The 21,177-nt window shown below is 27.1% G+C and overlaps 1 protein-coding gene across 1 annotated transcript; it reads left to right on the plus strand.

Moving 5' to 3' along the window:
* The first annotated feature begins 5,950 nt into the window (after window positions 1-5,950).
* On the plus strand, window positions 5,951-20,913 carry LOC129968715 (septin-1-like). Its single transcript, XM_056082892.1, has 9 exons — window positions 5,951-6,081; window positions 8,540-8,645; window positions 8,747-8,833; window positions 9,436-9,559; window positions 11,732-11,984; window positions 14,269-14,370; window positions 19,605-19,750; window positions 19,912-20,010; window positions 20,697-20,913. The coding sequence occupies exons 1-9, from the start codon at window positions 6,061-6,063 to the stop codon at window positions 20,863-20,865; spliced, it is 1,107 nt and encodes a 368-aa protein (XP_055938867.1). The 5' UTR covers window positions 5,951-6,060; the 3' UTR covers window positions 20,866-20,913.
* Window positions 20,914-21,177: the final 264 nt, after the last annotated feature.

Raw genomic sequence — 21,177 nt, forward strand, 5'->3', positions numbered from 1 at the left:
TCCAGGATATCCAGGTATCTCGGGCGCCCGCCAGAATTTCCTTGCGTAAGCATTTGAGATCTTCCTGTATTGATAGAGTTAAATATACGGAAATTTGTGTAGTTAAAATATTCATTGCAAGATTTATATATACAATATACAGATGGAGATATATTCATATACACCTCAAAGGTTGCTTGCCAACTTTGGAGACTAGTTATGCATATAGAAATAAGATATTTCTCCAATAGAATATGGGATCACTATGGAGGGGTGGGAGGTGATTTGTCAGATAATTAAGCAAAAGGAAAAGGTACAGCAGATGAAATTCGTAGGTTTGAAAAAAGCGAAACATCAGTAGCATATCTTATAAAATCTAATTAATATTTTTAAAATGCATGTAAGAAGATTGATGAAAGAATTTGTTAAAATCTTGATACGTGATAATACCTGCAAAAAGATTATTGTGATTACAAATAAAAAAAATATCTGGAAAAATTTGATTTTTGAAAAAGCCATGATTTAAATTTTCTTCTCTATTAATCAAGTTTTGGATTATCCCAGACGATTATAGTGCCAGGTAAATGGAATAATCGAGGTTTAATTATACTAGACGTCTTTGACGATCTTCGTGAGAGGCCGAAGTGGCATGGTGGTAAGGTCTCGGCTTGCGAGCCGTAGGGTTTCAGGTTCGAGACCCGATTAGACCGTGTGAGGGGGTCTGTTGCACGTTAAATCCGTCATGCCAAACGTCCTTCCGCTGGTGTGGTGTGGAGAAGGAGTGCCAGCTCAGGTGTCGTCCTCGTCATCTGACCGCGGTTCAAAATTACGAGGACCGTCCCAAAATAGCCCTAGGGTTGCTTTACAACGGGGCGTTAATATAACTAAACTAAACCATCATCGTGTTTATTGGGAATAAGGAATAGTGTAATTTAAATTGAATCTCGCATGATTTTATATTCATAGTTCCATAACAAAGTTATTCTTAAACTTCAAATTATAACTAATATTAAAGCCATATTATTTTACTAGCCTTACCTTTGCCCTATTTATTTTGTACCTGAACGTTCCTAATTGAGTCAGATCACATAAAATCAGCATCAATTATTTTATAATTATCAGAGCTATATACCTTTATAACTGTCAGCGTCAAAGGCTCTTAATTCTACATTCATTTTTTTGCACGGATAGAGACATATTCGCTTTTGTCAATAGAGATACTTATATGTTAAAGTAAAATGAAGCAGAAGAAACAAAAACCAATGGCAGTGGTCTCCCCCAACTTTCTCGCATATTGTCTAATGCAGATGTTAACCCGGAGGACACCTTGTTTAGAATTAGCATACAATAATTATGAAATATTAACCTTTGAAGTGAATTTAGCCTCTGACGTTATTGTCATCCTTGGTGAGTAACCTGGCTATTAATCCCTGGCATGGGATTAATAGTATCCGAAAACAAATTTGCGTTTGAAACGCGTTTTTTCCTTACCATCTATATACTTATAATAAAGCTCAATGTGTGTGTGTGTGTGTGTGTGTGTGTTGGCGCTCTACAGGCCAGGTCATTTGACATACAGCTATCAAATTTGGTACATGTATACCTTAGAGGTCGGAAATGTGCACCTGGGGTCCGTTTTTTTAAATTTTAATTATTAATTAAAAACTAACTTTCCCGCCAAAAAAAATCTTCCATTTTCTCCACCGCCAACTTTTCCGCCAAAAAAATCTTCCATTTTCCCCACCGCCAAATGAGTAAGGCTTCAGTTATTTTTTTCTCCCAACAGTAATGAGGCTAGGGTTAAAATTTTTCGGCGGATTATTTCAAACGATTCTGTTTATTTTCTTAATGTTTTATGCATTTAAAATGAAACATTGTTAATTAATCCATGTTTCAGATTCATTCTGAAGTACTTTTGAATTAAAATAACACAGAATAAAGGAAATTAAAAATGTATAATCTGCATAGCGTTACCCCAACTGGAGTAGAAAAATTCACGCATTTGCGTTAACGTAACTGGCGAAGAAAATTCACGCATGCGCATTGTGTTCTGACTGTTGACATGACAACCAAAGGATGATTTAAATTATTTTTAGGTTAGTTGCATGCTTTTTTAAGTAAATTGTATTTATGTTAGTTATATATTTTTTGTATATGCTTATAGTTTTAAGTACATAGTTTTTTAAGTAGTTTTTTTTAACCTGCTTTCAATGATTTAAATTATTTCTAGGTTAATTGCATGCTTTTGTAATTAAATTGTATTTATGTTAGTTATATACTTTTTTGTATATGCTTATAGTTTTAAGTACATCGTTTTTTAAGTAGTTTTTTTTAACCTGTTTTCGACCGATTATTTTAAACGATTCATTTTATTTTCTTAGTGTTTGATGCATTTAAAATTAAACATTGTTAATGAATCGATCTGTTCATGATGAATCTGAGAAATTTTTGTTGACAAATTCTTGAGATATTACATAAATTAAGAAAAATATTCTTTAGTGCCCATAAAGTTTAAACGCTCAGTGACTCTATTATCAGTAATCATAGTATTAAAAAAATGCTTTGTTTCAGTAAAAAATATTATTATATTAATTGCAGATTAATCATTTACACTTTAATTTAAAGCTTAAATTCTATGAGGGGTAACGGAAAATTAGAGAGATACATATCACGTTATGACTGAAGGCCTTTATAATATTATGAGTGAATTATACGACTATCAAAATTTGAAGTTTTAAAATATTTTGCTGAAGAATCTATTAAAGTTGGAATTGCGTAAAATATTTAATGGTACGACCGGAGTTTAACCCCCTGCTTGGCGAAATTTTTAAAAACCGCCAAAAACGGTCTTGCGAAATGTTCAAAAGCAAAAGAGCAGGGCATAATATAGATTGCCAGCTTTGGCGCGTTATCGCAACTTGGCAAAGAAGGGGGTTAAACTCCGGTGCAACCTATTTAATTATTAAAATTTAAACGAAAATTAAGATTGGCGAACCGGCTGGTCGCCAAAGGCGGCTAGTTTGAAATAAAATTTTACACAAAATGACACTTGTAGTCACAAATTCACATATTAGATTTTATATATTTAAGTCATTGCGACTTTGAGTTATCGCATTTATATGTTTCTTAAAGTACAAACCGACAAAGGTCAATCACTTGTTGGACTTGACACAAAATTTGATAGGTGTTTAGATTCTGTGATCGAATATTACAGATATGTGATCTATAGATTGCTTCTGTGCATCGAATTTTATCGATCTAGTTCTCTTCGTTTTGTAATTATCGTGTTAAATAATATTCGAACAACTGGTCAGACAGACTTCCTGTGAGCGGATTTTGCTCAAAATTTGATAGAAATCTACAAATTTGGTGCAAAGAAATTTGTCGTACCCAAATTCATTCTTCTAGATCAAAGCATTTTTTAATCATCTTTGCCACAGACAGACGGGTCTTTTATAAAAATGTGTTTTTTTGAACTCAGGGTAGACTAAAACATGGAGATTTGTCAAAATCTCGAATTTTTTTGACAACTGCTATACATTCTCTGTACTACGCATACGAGAAAGTAAAAATATTAGCACTTTAAGGTATCCAATTACGTTCGGGAGCCTTTAAAATAATAATAATAATTGAAGCAATATTTTTTATCTTCAAATGGTTTTCATGCAACATTCCCCGTTTCCCAGTTCTGATAAGACATTTGCAGCCAGCTGTGTCGTCGCTGTTACTTACTAAACTCCTCGAGATAGCCAGATGGTGGATTTTTTCACCTGAGTGGTGTCGCATCTGATCATTACAGACTACAGTGAAAGACCACATGTGGGAATTCCTCGTCCAAGAGATACTGAGAGTACCTTCAAAGAGAAAAGAGTGTCCAAACATCTGTATGCTAAATGTTTCTCATTGTGAAAGGACTATGATAAATCCATGTTCAAAAATAGTCAGTTATAAAAGGTGCATCACACAAAGAACCTTCCCACGACCGACTGGTGCCGCTGAGAGAGCATATGGCTGAACCCCGATTGGCCGAAAGAGAGCTCAAATGACCAATGTAAATTAAGAGGCGGAGACTGTCGCCGAAATAAAGTGCGGAGATTTTTTTAGGAGAAAAGAAGAAACGAATTGCAGGCAGACTGTTGGACTACGCCCACGAGTGCGGAGTTCGAGAACCAACTGAGTTTCAAGAAAACTCTTCGACTTCGACTGTTGTGTCTCCTACTACAGGTGTAAATAACTATTTATTTAACCAAGATTAGAGCAAGTTGTTCTTTTGTATATATAGGGCTGTAAAATAAAGAATTGTCTGGAAATTCTGCTTCGTTATTTGATCAGTCTAGATCAAGACATTACAAAAGACTTAATTTAGCGTACAAATTTTTTTTATATAATTTTATTATTATTTTAAATATTTGAGAAAAAAAATTTGCCACGAATTCAATCTTTTTTCAAACAATAGCAGACAAACACATATGACCGAATGACATTTTTTGGTATACATAATCATTGAGAACTAGGGACTGAAGCGAAAGTTTAAGAGTGATTGAAAACCCCTGTACATTTCCTCACCGATAGAACATGGAAGAAAAACAATCATGCCCGAACCGGGACTCGAACCCGGGAAAGGCGCGCTACTCTTATGCCAGGACGCCGGCCCAAATTTTATGTGCTTAAATCCTATAGTTCCAGTTGTGCAAAAATTAATTATCAAGTAAATGAATAATTCGAAGCAAACATTTTTATACATTCAAGAAGTATACATTTATTTCGGAATTCTTCTATATAATTTATTAATTTGTATTTAATTCGGTTAATTTGAATTAAAATTTAGTATACATGCTATTATTTATAAACATAATATTTCATTTAGAAATTTACAGTAAAGCATTTTTAGCTGTTATTTATTTACTGCAATTTAAAGTTAATTTATTGCATCCAAACAACATTAATAATTTACAATTCAATACTTTTTTCTAAAAAAGCGAAAAATTTCCTTAAAATATTCAACAACTTGTATTTTAATTCAATCAGTTATGATCGATCTTTATCTGGTACATGCAACACAATTGTAAACGAGTTTCCTGAATCTTTTCTCAAATAGGAGATTTTTTTTATCGTGTGTTAGAATAAATCACATATTTGTATTATTTTTCAAATTGTCATATCCGTCCCTTATAGAAGGAAAAAAATACTATAAAACTTGATTGGTTATAAAAAATTAAATTTCCTTTTTGAAATTACATGAAGAATATTTTGGGATGAGTCTTGTGATTTTTAATTGTGATTAAATAATGAATTAGAAATCTGCACCTTACATCAGTCTTTAACATTGTGTAAAAGCATTTTAGCTGAGAGATCAAATTATAAGTGTGCGGTGAATAGCATATAATCCAGTCAATAACTACACTACACAAGCATATGCTTTTGTATCCTGGTTTAGTTACTGGACTGCTAACCACAAGGTCCCAGGTTCTATCCTAGCCCATCACATATCACTAAAATTGCACTAATCCTTTAGTGGGATCTGTTCTCGGATCCACCATCCGCAAATCACTACAATTCATTACGGAGCTAATTTGAAAGAAACGTTGAATCTTCCTTTTATTAATAATCACTTGTAGTAACCTATGAATATAGATGCTTCAGATATTCATCTTTTAGAATTAAAGCTCGAAAATTAATTATTCGCTTTTTTATTTTAAAACCAAGTAGAAGAGAGAAAGCATGAAAAGTGCAATGCATGCAGAGCTTCGCCACTAGTGTCGCAGTTAGCTAAAAATTATGATTTTTTTCAGTACTGATCGATCATCAAAAAGATTTTGAAATAGATAAAAAAAATTACTCGGTAGAATGTATTTGATTTTTTGTAACGGCTACAGATAGTTTGTTTGTTTTCTATTTTTGGCTGCAGAATATTTTGCATTTTTCATTACTCTTTTTTCGCTATTTTCTTTGATAACTGTATTGCAACTTAGTAACTGTAACTGAAAAGTCTGGGTGTTGTCATTCGTTAAGTATCGGCTTGTTTATTTTAAGTTTAAAATATATAGAATTTTCGCTTAAAAATTATATTGTTAATTCAAGATGACATCTGAAACAAAACTCGTAAGTCATTACGAATTTTTTAAAAATATTTCCGAAGCTTTCTTCAGTCCATTGCAGTTTTACGTACAAAAAATTAAATATTTAATTCAATTCTATTGTAACGCGCTTAGTTTGAGTAGCATGAGTACATTTTTATTATTTTGAGAGCGATTATATTTGAGTTTGTTGAACAGGTCTAATTTATATGCGTAAATTTCAAAATGGACAAAAATTATAAAACTTTATTCGAATAAGTATAAACTAAATAATATCAATTATTGATATTCAGAGATGGAAATGAATCTTAGTTTTTCTCTTTGTACTGAAAACGTTTAAGTTCTAAAAATAAACTATCTATTTTGTTTCTTCTCACATTTTGTTGTAATAATCACTTTTTTTCTGAAATTTGTTAAAAAATTGCAATTTTTTTGCGAATGCATTGAAAATGCGGAACAAAACATATCGGAACTCGCATTACTTTAGATTATGTAAATATGAATATCATGCAGGTATATTAAACATATTAACCTACCTTTTAAGTATTTATTTACAGTTTAATTTCTATATGTGTGTAAAATTATTACTCTTGAATGAAGTATGCAATAGAGTTAAAGCTGTAATATCAAGTTATTCTAATTCAATCACATCCAATTTTCTTTTAAAAGTTTTCAAATACAGTAAAAGACCAGTGAACACTTTTCCTTTTCTTACGCCTTTCTTTCAACTTAAAAATCACTATTGAATGATATAATTCATATTTCTGCAAATGTGGATCACAGAAACTGTTTCATGAAATTAAGCAACTGTCATTTCAAATACAAAATTTCAATAAAGAAAATTCTGAATACTGGTGTTTAATTTTTGGCTAAAACTGAATAATATGGTACAGATTTTTTGCCATCATCAGCCAAGTTATGGCAAACACCAAAACTAATGAATATGGTTAGGTCACTACATTTGGTGAGTTATCACCATTTAAAAAGTTATAGTGTAGTATTAATACTATATTAAGACTCATGTTTATTTTCAAATATATTTATATTATATTAAAAGATTTTAATTTATCTTAATTCTTAAATCATAATAAATTTGATCTTACTCTTGATTTACATATCTAGGATAATTAAGGTTGAGCCCTCATTTCATGTTTTTCCAAATAGAAATTTAGAAATTATTTCAAGGGGTGTATGCAAACATCTAAATATATTTCCTTACCTAATATGGGCTGGAAAATTTTTTGCATTCTAAACAATTTTAATTTTCAAAGAATAGTTAAATACAGGTCCTATATTCTTGCCAAGGGAATTTTATGACATTCTTTCTTATTAAGGATAATTTGATTTTTAAAAGAAATTTGATTCTTTAAATATATTTTAAGAAGACTGAAATTTATTTGCTGTTTAAAGTTCAAGAAGTTTCTTTCCTTGGTTTAAAGATTTATTACACCTTTACTTATGCTTCCTATTTTATAAAGACATTTAAAAAGGTTAATCAAGGTTTTTATTAGATGCTTGAATTGAGCCCATAATTAATAAACAAAATGCCTGTCACTCTTTTTCTATCTGCATCTATTTCCAAAAACTTTGCAACCAAGATTGTTTCATCTTCACCTCTAGGAATTTTTTCAAAAATAAATTGAAATTTATACTCCACTTTTTAGTGTATTTGTTTAGACTTTTACTTGAACAAAAGCTACGATTGCAAATTAAACAATAGTATTACTCCATGCATCAAACTTTAATATTAGTTTTCAGTAATCTAACACATTTATGTAAGAAATCAAACTTTGTACAAAATATGAAGTACATAAAAGCAAATTAAATATGTTTGTATACCCTGTAATATTTCAGTAGTACCTCTAGTAAGTAAGTAGTCTAAGTAGTAGTAAGTAGTCTAGTGAGTACCTCTGTGTACTTATTAAGACAAGTGTTTTATCATCCAGAGTATTATAAAAGCAATTTGTATTGGTTTGAAAATAATTGACATAAAATGGAATCAAATGAATATTTTCTTGTGACTTTTTCCATTTCATTTCAAAATATGTTTGGAATTTCAAATATGCTTGGAATGAGTATATAGTATATATATAGATAGTTACTGTGATTTTGCTTTGAAGGTACATGAAATTATTAGAGAGTAACTTCAATAATTGTAAATGAAGATAAGAAATTGATTTAGTAAGCAATAAATTAGCTGAATAGAACCAATAAAAAAATCATAAACTTATGAAATATTGTGTATTCTAAACTATTGAATAAAAGCCTGAGAGATAATTTCCAGATACATTTATCAATTATAATATTACATTGTTTGAACCTATTATATCTACTATGTGGATATCTGTGACTGTTTTACTTGTTGAGTAGATATTATATCCAGAGACTTAAAATTTATGATTCACTGAGAAATAATTTTAGACAACTTCATCAAATATGAGATTTTCTTATTAATGGACTATTTTTATATTACTTTTATATAGTTTACAAATCCTGAAACACCTGGATATGTGGGATTTGCAAATCTTCCAAATCAAGTTCATCGAAAATCTGTGAAAAAAGGCTTTGAATTCACTCTGATGGTTGTTGGTAAGTACCTAGCTGTTGCATTTTACTTATGTACGGGTATTCAGTTTGCTGCTTACACTTACTTTTTACATTTTGTTTAATTTTTTATTTTCTGAAATTAGGTGAATCAGGTCTTGGAAAATCTACTTTGATCAACAGTTTATTTCTTACTGATTTGTATCCTGAGAGACATATACCTGATGCTGCAGGTAATGTTGTTCAAAAATTAATAAACAACGTTTTTAATAAATAATATGATTTATTTTTCTAAATATATATTCAGAGAATTGATTTTTTTTTTTTATTTATAACTGTAAATTTTTGAATCTATTGCAATGTTAAAAGTAGTGGATGTTAATTGTTATTTTTATAAAGTATTATTTTTTTATTTTTACAATTTGCTAATCATTGGTATCCAACTATACAAGTGTGCAGTCTCAAAGTCTTCCCTGGTACTTGCATATTAATTGCATACTAGAGATAAATCACCAAATAAGTTCCAAAAATTACACATTTTTTTTTTTTTTTTGCAACTAAAATTTGATTGTTTACTGTTGGAAAGTACCTAATACTTTTACCAACAGCATGCAGTTAATGCATAAGTATCTACTTTTTTGCAAATTAATTTATGTCCTCTTGAAAAACCCAGTTTTTTTTAAAATAGATTTACAATTGCTTTATTGTTGAAATTACACAATTGCTGTGCATTATATTGAAATTAATAAATGCTCAAATTAATGTAATTTTAAATTTTGACTCTTTATTTTTTAAAGCTTTATATATACTCAAAAATAAGTATTTTTCCTCACAGAAAAAATTAAACAAACTGTAAAGTTGGAAGCATCAACAGTTGAGATTGAAGAAAGAGGTGTGAAGTTACGTTTGACTGTTGTTGATACTCCTGGCTTTGGTGATGCTATTGATAATAGTGACAGGTAATAAGAATGAAAGTATACTTTGAAATTTAGTATGTTTAGTAGATTTTTATAAAGTCTGCAGATAGAATTAAAAATTGAAATGAAATAAAAATTACTTAATTTCTGCTTTTTTATGCCATTTTTTAATTTGTATGTATATTCTTTTTATTTTTTATTTTAATAGGTTAAGTGTTATACTTGTAAGGAAATGAATTATTTTGTAATATTTATACAAATATTGTAACCCCCCCCCCTCCATCCAAAGTGTTATCATTGTCATTTTAACATAGAGTGCAGTAGCCAAAAATAATTATCCAATTATTTAAATTTAATGAAACACACATTTCAGTTCCCATAATAAATACATACAAATACTGATATTTCATTAGTTTAATTCCAGCATTGCACACATAATGAAATAAAATGGCATTTGTAATATTCATTTTTTTAAATTTAAATTCCTAACACAAAATAATTTGCAACATTCATTTTTCTTCATCACAGAATAGCCATGCTGTGTAATAATGAAATGACCGGCATTACCTGGTTTTTCTATATTTTTTTATAGAACTAATTACATGTTAAGAATTTTTTATTGAAAAATATTTGTAGGCCTTCAAATATTTTTAAATCTTCTTTTTAAAGAGAAAAGCAGAAAATAAGAATCAAATTATTTTAGCCAGCAAACAGTTTGTCAGAGATCCTAATATAAGAAAGATTTTAGACATTTAGGTGCAAATGAGGAAAATAATTAACATTCTACCATTTTTTTTTTTTAAAAGTTTTGTAGGTTGTAAATTAAAGTATTTACCTGTAATTATATTTTATAAGAATATTAAAATCCATTAACTATAGAATTCAGTTTTTAAAAAATCTTATAGCATATCTATGTAAAATCAGTTAGAAATGAGTATAATAGAGATTAAATTTTTCTAATATAAATTTTGCATCAAAATTGAAACGAGATGATGAAAGCTTACACTTTGATTTGTATTGACAATTAATTGATACAAAAATTATTGTCAATGAAAATTTCAAAACTTCAACAAAGTAATAATGAAAGTGATAAGAAAGTAATTCGTTAACAATACATAATAAATGTAAGTAATAGTAAAGCAATATGGAATGGGTAATGATTTGTAAATTAAAAATTTGAAGTTAAAATTTCAGTGATATTTAAAATAAAATTTTCTTTTATAATTAGATATTTTATTTAAATATACAGTTTATATATTTAAAACATTTTTTTTTTTTTTTTTGATAAAAATGCTTGATATTTTTCAATAATTTGTTCATTCTTGGGATTTCCTTGTACTGTAAAATTTACAAATAACCTAATGGTAAATCTGCGATTGTTTTAACCTTGTTGTCTTTAGATTTGTACAATATGAAGTCTGCATTGAGATATCAACTAATATGTACAAAAATGTTGCAAGATATTCTTTTTTCATGTTATAATTTGAAACAAAGGATTTTAATAAATATTGTATTAATTTGTAGCATCAAAGCAAAATACCTTTTTACAATAAAAATGCTATATTTAATATACTTTCAAATTTATAATTTAATTTGTAAAATTATTCAAATATCAACCCATCATTTAGGAATTATGAGCCTAATTTAAGCTTTTTATTAAATGAAAGTTCTTACTTTTTTCAAAAGCAAAATTTCATTATTTTTTTCTCACTCAAGGCCAATTTAGAATGAAAAAAAAAAAAGGTAGACTTGTATGTTTTGTCCCAATCTTAAAGCTATAATAAGCTAGAAAAAGTAATTTTAAACTGAAAAAATTCAATTTAAAATAGTTATTTGCCAGGTTTTATTTTAAATTTTTAGCCAAGATTACTTTATTAATTATTTTTGCATGCCAAAAATTTAAAGAATTTGGTTACTCTTCTCATAAGAAAACATTCTATAAAGATTTTATTTTTATGAAGACAAATCCTTATTCAGACCATGTGTATTATGATCAACGATTTTGAACTCTGGTAAATAACATACTTAGATTTATGCTTACTGATGATATTTATATGATAGCTAAAATTGTTTATATATATATTGTAGATTTCCTTATAATTCATATTTTTTCCTTTAAATTTCCTTTTATGAAATTATAAGAAATGTTCTTTTTAAGTATGTTTTTTTTTATTTGTATGGGCAAATATTCTAATTATATTTTCTTCTTTTCAGTTTTAAATCAATTATTCAGTACATTGATGATCAGTTTGAAAGATTTTTGAGAGATGAAAGTGGCTTAAATCGAAGGAACATAAATGACAGCAGAGTCCATTGTTGTTTTTATTTTATTTCTCCTTATGGCCATGGCTTAAAACCGCTTGACATTGAATTCATGAAGCAGCTGCATGGAAAAGTAAACATTGTTCCTGTCATTGCCAAAGCAGATGCTTTGACAAAAAAGGAAATGATGCAACTCAAGAAAAGGGTATAATTTGCTTAGATTCCTTTGATTTTGCTTTTTTCTTCTAAATTTGTAAGCTGTTTCTACTGTTTATTGTTTATTTTTTTATTATAGTTATTATATTAGATTATTTGTGGTCTAATATAATTCATTCATTGTTTAAAATATTAATGCATTTCTCAATCAGTTAAAGTTATTTCAAATTCAGATTGTGTTTTCTTTAAAACAAAATCAATTAAATTATTATAAATAAGAAGCAAATTCAGTTTTTAATGAAGTGGTTTATTTTTTTCAGTCATCTCTTTAATTTAAGCAATATGTTTCACAGCTTATAAATTTTCACATTCCATGTAAACTTCATTCCAACATCAAGAAAGACAATAAAATGAACAAATACATTACCTTTCTACATATTGTTAATTTACATTTCCTGAATTTTCCTCTGTTTACAAGTTGGTGAAATAGGGGGGGGGGGGACTGTCATATGTACATTTAATTTTGAGAATAAAATCCATCAATGAATTTTAAATCTGTAAATGAAAAAGTTATTTGGACATCTCCATCTAAATATACTGACAGAATTAAGTCAAAAATTGCATGCTTATTATTTAAGACAAAAGAAAAAAAAATATTTTCAACTTTTAAATGGGGAAAGGTTAATTAAGTATTCAATAAATAGAAATTACTCAAAATTTTGCCATTTTTGTGCAGTAAATTTGGAGTCAATTACTCTTAAGATAATATTTTTATAATATCCTAAAATTGGAAATTTTTCCTTTTCAATAACACTAATTTCTTTCAGTGTAATTTTTGAATTTTTCCAAATTTTTATAAATAATTGAAAAAATGCAAACAATTTGTAGATTTTTTTTTCTGCTAAGTAACAGTAGTGAAATTTTCAATTATTCTATCTTTATATTGTTAGGTTTATTTTATTTTTAAAAATTTTTGGTACTTTTAATTGATTTTAAAAGAATTTATAAAGCTTATTTAATTAGATAGAGAACATTCTGAGATAAAAATATCCTGACATCTTAATACATTTTTTTTGTATGAATGAATAAATATTATTGTAATTGTGAAGTCTATGTAACTTTGAGTGGTCAAAATTTTAGAATAATAATTAAAAGACAATAATTAATTTAAATTTTCCATTGCTCAGATTAAAATGAAGAACTGACGCATTTTATGAATAAAGAAATGTATAGGTTTTTATTGTTGAAGAACAAGAATAAAACCAAAGAACTTTTGCCTTGACATATTAGCAGAATTTTGGAAGAACGCTGAAAGAAAAAATTTAAAAGCAGATAATGGACAAATTATATCTAGACCAGTCATTGATTTGATTTATTTTCATATTTTTTAATAATGAAAAATAAACTGTTTAATTCATTGTCTCAAAATATTTATTAAAATCCTTCTTGTATGTTTGCTAGTATGAACAAAATTTGAAGTAATTATATAACATGTATTAATAAATCATAAAGAAATTAGTTATTGGTAGTTTTTAAAAGTCATTTTGGTTCACCCAGCATTCTCATTTTAATAAAAAAATTAAGATAATGAAAATATTTTGTAAAGCATAATATTTGTGCAAAAATAGCTTTTGCATTAAAATTATTAATCTTCAAAATATTTTAATTTTAGTCAGTAACTTCATCAGCCAGTTGAAAATATGTAAATCAATCTTAAATTGAAGAAGAATTTTAATTTAACACATTTATTTGATAAGTTGAATTATATTGTGCATATGTACAGATGACTTTTTATTATTTAATGAGTGATTTTTGTACCATCAAAGTTTTTCTGCCAGATCCATAATTTGAAAAGTTTGTTTTAACTGAAAAGCTCAAATATCACGAATTTATTATTTTTTTATGTTTTACGGTTTAAAAAGAACTAGAAAGAAATGCTTGCCAAATCTTTTTTTTTTTTTTTTTTAACAAAGATTACTTTGAGAGGATGAAAGTGAATAAAACATTAAATTATACTGCTGACTTTAAAATAATTTAATTTATGTTGCTATCTATTCTTCTTTAAATTCTCAATCATTTTTGTTATTATTATCTTAAATCCATATTTGGATTTTGAAGCAAAAAATTGTAAGATAATAAATCTTTCATTTCATAAATCAATACTAAAAATGTTTTTTTTAATTCCTATTTATTTATAATATATAATTTCCTATCATTTATTTATTATATAATATAGTATTGGATATCCTGTTGCCTTGGTAAAAGTCATCTTATAAAAGATATTTGGTAGCATTGTAAAATTCAGAAAATCATTTTCCATTTCTTTTTCATAGATAATGCAAGAAATTGATGAAAATGGCATACGTATTTATCCTTTACCTGACTGTGATTCTGATGAAGATGAAGAATATAAAGAACAAGTGAAGCAATTAAAAGTAAGGTTAACATTCTTTGTTTTAGTCATTTATTGTAGTATGTTTTCTTTTATCTTTAAATGATTTGATAAATGTAAAAATAAATATATCAAAAAATATATTAATATTAATTTTTTTCTGAAATTTTGTACTTTTCATTCAGGTTTGAGTATTATTAATTGTTGTAAATGTTTTTAAAATATGTTTTGGTGTTTAAATAAATTTGTCTTGGTGAATTAACTAATATATTTATTGCTATTTTATGTGTAAGCAGATTATAAATCAAATATATTATAGCGTTTGCTTTTATCTTTTTTTATATTCAAAATTCTTTATTTTTATCATATATTCTCAATTTTCTAATAATTCAGAATTGATTGGGAAATATCATATTCCAAAATCATGCTTTAAATAGTATGAGCAACAGTATTTATGTTGTATAAAAAAATCTGTACAAATATATATATATATATATATATATATATATATATATATATTTGTACAGATTTTTTTATACAACATAAATACTGTTGCTCATACTATTTAAAGCATGATTTTGGAATATGATATTTCCCAATCAATTCTGAATTATTAGAAAATTGAGAATATATATATATATATATATATATTTGTACAGATTTTTTTATACAACATAAATACTGTTGCTCATACTATTTAAAGCATGATTTTGGAATATGATATTTCCCAATCAATTCTGAATTATTAGAAAATTGAGAATATATGATAAAAATTTTGAATATAAAAAAAGATAAAAGCAAACGCTATAATATATTTGATTTATAATCTGCTTACACATAAAATAGCAATAAATATATAAATATATAATAAATTCGGGGAATTAGAGTTTAAAAATTCGTACACTAAATGTATTATTCTAGATCTTATTAAATGTAAACTTAACATTGGAAAAAACGATTTACTTTTTAATAATAAAAATTATGTTTACAAAGAATACTGTGTGATTAAATTCTTGGATATTTACTTCGAATATCTTAAATTACCCAAAATTATACATAATAATAATATATTTTTTCCTCTTGCAGATAAAACTAATGTATCAATAGCGTTTAGTTACACTTCAACTTTAAAGAAAAAAATTTGTAATTATAATTACTATAGCAAAAATTTAGATAAAATAAATAAAACAGATTGTTACTGTAACAAGGAAAAATATAAAGATTTTATAGATATTGATAAAGGTCATATTATTACAGGTAATTTAAAAATTATTGAATCCAACTCTTTAAGAGATTTGATGGGAAGAGGAACAAAATTTAGATTAAGAGAAAAAATAAACCATAACAAAATTTTGATTTCTATTGGTAATGATTTGGATGTTTTTATTGCCAAATTATCTAGAAAATACCACTGGCCTGCTGAAGGTTTCGGGGAATGGAAAGTGAGAATTTTAAAGGAAATTAAAATAAAATTGAATACTGATTTTGACAGATCTAAAGAACGTGGGATTTATTTTAGTAAAACATTAAAAAATGAAATAAAAAATTTAAAAGAAAAATTTGTTATTACAGTAATAGATAAATCAGCAAATAATTTCTGTTTAATTTGTAAATATTATTATAAAGAACTTTTAATTAATGAATATAACTCTAATGCAACTTATATGTTAAAGAACACCGGGAAAAAGGAATTAGATAAAAGAATGCTAGCTTTCGCAAAAAAAACCAAAACTAAGACTTGCTCTCTTAACTATCCTTATTTATTCCCAACAGTTAAATTTCATAAAAATCCATTAAAATTCAGATTCGTAACCTGTAGCACTGGTAGTTATAATTACTATACGGGTAAACATTTCTTTAAATACTTAAAAATTATCCTGGACAAAATAAAAAATGAAGACAACTTTATTATTTCTAGTAACAAAGAAGTATTGGATTTTCTTAAAGATAACAACATTAATAAACTTAATACTTTTGATTTCGAAAATTTATACACTAATCTACCTCATGAAAAATTAATAAAGGTCTGCACTTTTATATATGACGAATATTTAAATGAAAATATCATTCCTAAAAATAACTGGCTTGAGTTATGTAATTTTAATATTACTGAAAATTACGTGTTTAATGGTATTAATTTTTATAAACAAGTCAAGGGCATTCCAATGGGGACAGCTTTCTCAAGTGCTTTAGCTAATATTTTCCTGCATTACTATGAGAAAAAAATAATTAAATATAATTTAATAAACGGGTGGAGATATATTGATGACCTACTTTTGATTAACTTCGACAATACTAATATTATTACTAATTGCTATCCAAAAGATTTAATTCTAAAAGATACAAATATAAATCAACTTGAGGCTACCTTTCTAGATTTAAAAATCAAAATTGCTAATGATAAAACAATAGTTGGTATATACGATAAAAGGGATGATTTCAACTTTAAAATAACAAAACTATGTAACTACCATTCCAATCTAAACTCTAAAATTTTCAAAAATCTTATTTTCTCACAAGTTAACAGGATCAAAAGGGTTTGCAATAATAAAAATTCTTATATTGAAGCATCAAATATCCTCCTTAAAAATTTAATTAAAAATGATTTTCCTAGAAATTACTGTAATGTCAATTTTTTAATTAAACAAGGTATGGTTTGGGATTAATCTTTTGGCTTAAATAAAAATAGAAATTTACTTGCATATTGGATCACTCAATAGATGGCGCTGGGTGCCTACCTCTGTTTACATAATTTACCGTTAACTTTCAAAAACAGGAAATCACAATCGATTGTTTCAAGTTTCGTTCACTGTTGGATGGTATGTTCTGGCCTTTTCGTTTTTAATTTTAATTTTAATGCTGTTTTTGTTTTTATTGTTATTGTTTTTATTGTATTTTTACTTTGTGGTTTTTTTCTAATTTGTTATTTTGTATTTCCTTTCTGTTAAAATGGTATATCTCTTGAGCATAATTTCGGGGGATTTTCGGGTCACGAGGAATCATTATTAGACTTAATGTCTGTATGTCCTCACAGAATAAATCGCTTTATTTGAATCCCTGCCTGAGGGTGACCCTTGAAAAAGTCTTCAGGCCGGATTCTTTTTTAATATTTTTTAATAATTTTTTTGGTTTAATTTTTATTTGGTTTTTGTTTTTCCTATTAACTTGATTCTAATACTTTTGTATATATATATATATTAACAGTCGCTCCAAACTCGATATCAAAGAAAAGATACTAATACAGTCAAAATGTTTAAACTAAAAATGATAAACATAGTTACATGAATTTTCAAAAAATATATTTATTACAATTATACAAACAACAAATAATTCATATTAATCGGAAATTATTGCAAAAAACAAAACCAAAAATAATGCACAACCCGAACTCGGACGTATAAGAAGATTTTGAAAACTAGTTAATATTTCAAATGAATTATTATTTGGTATGCAAGTCCTTGTTTTTTATAACCATTTTAAAATGTTTAGGCGTAGATTGCACAAATTTAAAAAATTGTTTAATATTTTCTCATTCCTGCAACAATACTCTTTTCAATTCGTTTTTATGAGAAATGGCCGGTTTCCGGACTTTTTCCTTAAGGTATTCCAATAAATTTTCGATGGAATTTATATCAGGGCTTTGGGGTGGAGTGTCCATGAGGTGAAAATAATTATATAGAAGCCAAGAATGCACTCGATGAGATTTATGATTCTGGATCATTGTCTTGATAAAAATCTCCAGTTGTTGCTAAGAGAAAGTTTCAGTACACATTATTTTATATTTTTCTTTAAAATGTCAAAGTATCCATTCTGATCCATTCTCCCTTCAATAAAAGGCAGGGTTCTTGGCCAGTAACTGAAAACGAGCCCCTGATCATTACTGATCCACCTACATGCTTCACAATTGCTTTTTTTTTTTTTTTTTTTTTTTTTTGTGCAAAATTCCACTTTTACTTTTCTCCAGATGTAAGGTTTGCTATTGGATTGTTGAATTTGCTCTCAAAAATGTCAAATTTGCTCTCATCAGTAAATAAAACATTTTTCCAAAAATAAAAATCCTTGTTTTCACACTCCTTGCTAATTTAAGTATTAGTATGATTTTGCTTACTTATGAATGGCTTTTCATCCATTGTGATCTGCATTATGGCACATTTTTTTTATTGTTCATGGGGTATATTTCTTCCCTAACTCCTTTTTAGCAGTAATAGATAGGTTTGGTTCTCTAAGGAACGAATTTGTTTATACTTTTCTGATTAAATATTGATCTTCTGTTTCTTTGAAAATCTTATTATAGGTTGTCTTAAGCGTATTTTCCATCTGATTATTGGTTTTGAAGCATTTTATGATATTATTAACAGTTGAATGACTTCTGTGGACAGTCTCTGATATTTCTGGCATATATTTTTCATCTTCAGCATGCTTAATAACCAATTTTCTTAACTCAATGCTTGTTTGGCTCTTTTGCCTTGTTATTTTAGTTAAATTAATATTTAATTCCATAGTAAATGAAAATAACCCAATTAAGAAATTCTCCTGAACAATTATAACGTTAAACCATAAAGGTGGTAATAATTTTTACCCAGCATTGCAATTATATGGTGTTTAATTGTGAGATGTCCAAGTTTGGCTTGCAGACTCTCTTTCAAAAATTTTACTCTTATGTCTAAATTTTCAATTATAATTAATGAATTGACACTATTTGGTTTTGTTTTTAGCTGTACAATAAATTCACTGTTAAAAAAAAAAACTCTTCACATTTTTTCTAATTCCTTCTAGTTAAAACATTTTGGCAGAGCAGGGTTTTTTCCTATGGTGTCTGATTTTGGCTTGTAGCAACTGTATATCTTATGTGCAGACTAGCATGTTTTCTTTTTTCCTTATTTAAAATATTACGGATATGTAAACAGAGAATCTTAATTAAACAGTCTTTTTTTATACTAATAATATAATTTTAAAAACCCTGGTGAATGATATGATATAAATTTAATATATTGTTTTCAATCATTTTTATGTACAGTATTTAAGAAAAAGTATTTTCTTTTTCAATATATACTACTTATTATGGCTTAGTGTTTGGTTTAGATACAGATTTTGGGAATATTTAAATACAATGTTATATGGAGTTGTAAATAACTTTTTTATTTATTTTCAGTTTTTCTATATCATTATTGTGGTTCAATGTATTATAAAAATTGTATTAATATAATAAAAAAGGGGTTTGATTGTAATATTTATTTAATATTAGTTTCTTAATCAATTAATTTACCTTTATTTTAGGAGGCTGTGCCATTTGCCGTTTCAGCGGCCTTACCAACCATTGAAGTAAAAGGTCGTAAAGTTCGAGGACGACTTTATCCTTGGGGAGTTGTAGAAATTGAGAATCCTGATCATTGTGATTTCATCAAACTACGAACAATGCTTGTGTAAGTGTGTCATGTTTTGGATAGTTATAAATTATTGGGTTTTGTTTATTATTATGCAGTTTAAAAGGTTTTTATCATTGTTTTTATATCCGTATTTCTTAAATGATTTTTTTATATAAAAAGTGTAAAAAATGTATTAAAAGCTTATATTATTATTGAAGGACCCATATGCAAGATCTTCAGGAAGTTACTCAAGATTTGCATTATGAAAACTACCGTTCTGAGAGATTAGCTGGGAAAACAACTGCAAGAAAGCCTTCGTAAGTGCATGTTGATTTTTTCCTGATTTAGCAAACTGTATACATTTACTAAATTATACTGTCATATTTTATTTATATCCAACTTTTGATTATGAGTAGATGGTAGAGCTAAAATGTAAGCAACAGATTATTTCAAATTAAAAAATAATAGTATCCCTATTTACATTGAAGCACAATCACTATTATTGGTAAAAGTGCCTATGTGTATTCATAAAAATATTCAGCATGATTTTTAATGCCATTGTATTCTTTGTCTTTAATTGCTAACCATACAAAATTCCACAATTTTAAAATTTTATTAGAACTGAAGTTACTGTTTTAGTGTGAAAACAGCATTTATGAATCCAGTATAAGGAATTTTTTTACAGCAATAATGCCACTAACTTAGCCTAAATTAGAAAAAAGTGTAAAATATAATTAATTTTAATATCTGAAAGGTTATTTATTAAACTAAAATTAATCAAATTTTTAAAGTCGGGTAGATTTTTCTTTATTTGTTGATGTAACGAAATGCTGCAGAATCTGTAGGAAGGATTCAGTAAGAGGTTGCAGGATCTTATAATTTTTGGGAACCACAACCCACAATTAATTACTGATTTAGATTTATATTTTTAGACAACGTAAAATTTATTAATTTTTAAAAGATTATTTATCTCTAACAAGTTGACTTTTTTTCCTTTCTGCAGAGCTTCTCCAGAACAGTCAGATAAAGATCGCATACTTCAAGAAAAAGAAGCTGAGCTCAGACGAATGCAGGAGATGTTACAGCAAATGCAACAAAAAATTAAAGAAGAAGAGCAACGAAATGCCACTCCATCACCAACAAATCAATCTCCTAAAATTGCTCATAACTGAGTTGCCAAGCTTCTCTCTGTCATCTATTATTAAAAGACTGAATTTTTTTTAAACATAAATGTGTATATGTATTGTGTATGTTTAGCCTTTACATACTTTGTGCCTAGTCATGTTTAGCTTACATTTCATGACTTTTTTTCCCTCCTGTGTTCTTATTTCAAATATATAACTGTACCTGTTTTCTTTGTTATATTTGTCTTCCAAAATACTATATTTATTTGAAGCTAATGAAATCAACTATTTTACATACACACAATGAATTAAAATTTATATACAAAATTTTTTGTGCCATCTTTAGTCCTTTTAATATGC

This window comes from Argiope bruennichi, chromosome 5, assembly GCF_947563725.1.
Source record: "Argiope bruennichi chromosome 5, qqArgBrue1.1, whole genome shotgun sequence".
In the NCBI taxonomy this organism is placed as follows: domain Eukaryota; kingdom Metazoa; phylum Arthropoda; class Arachnida; order Araneae; family Araneidae; genus Argiope; species Argiope bruennichi.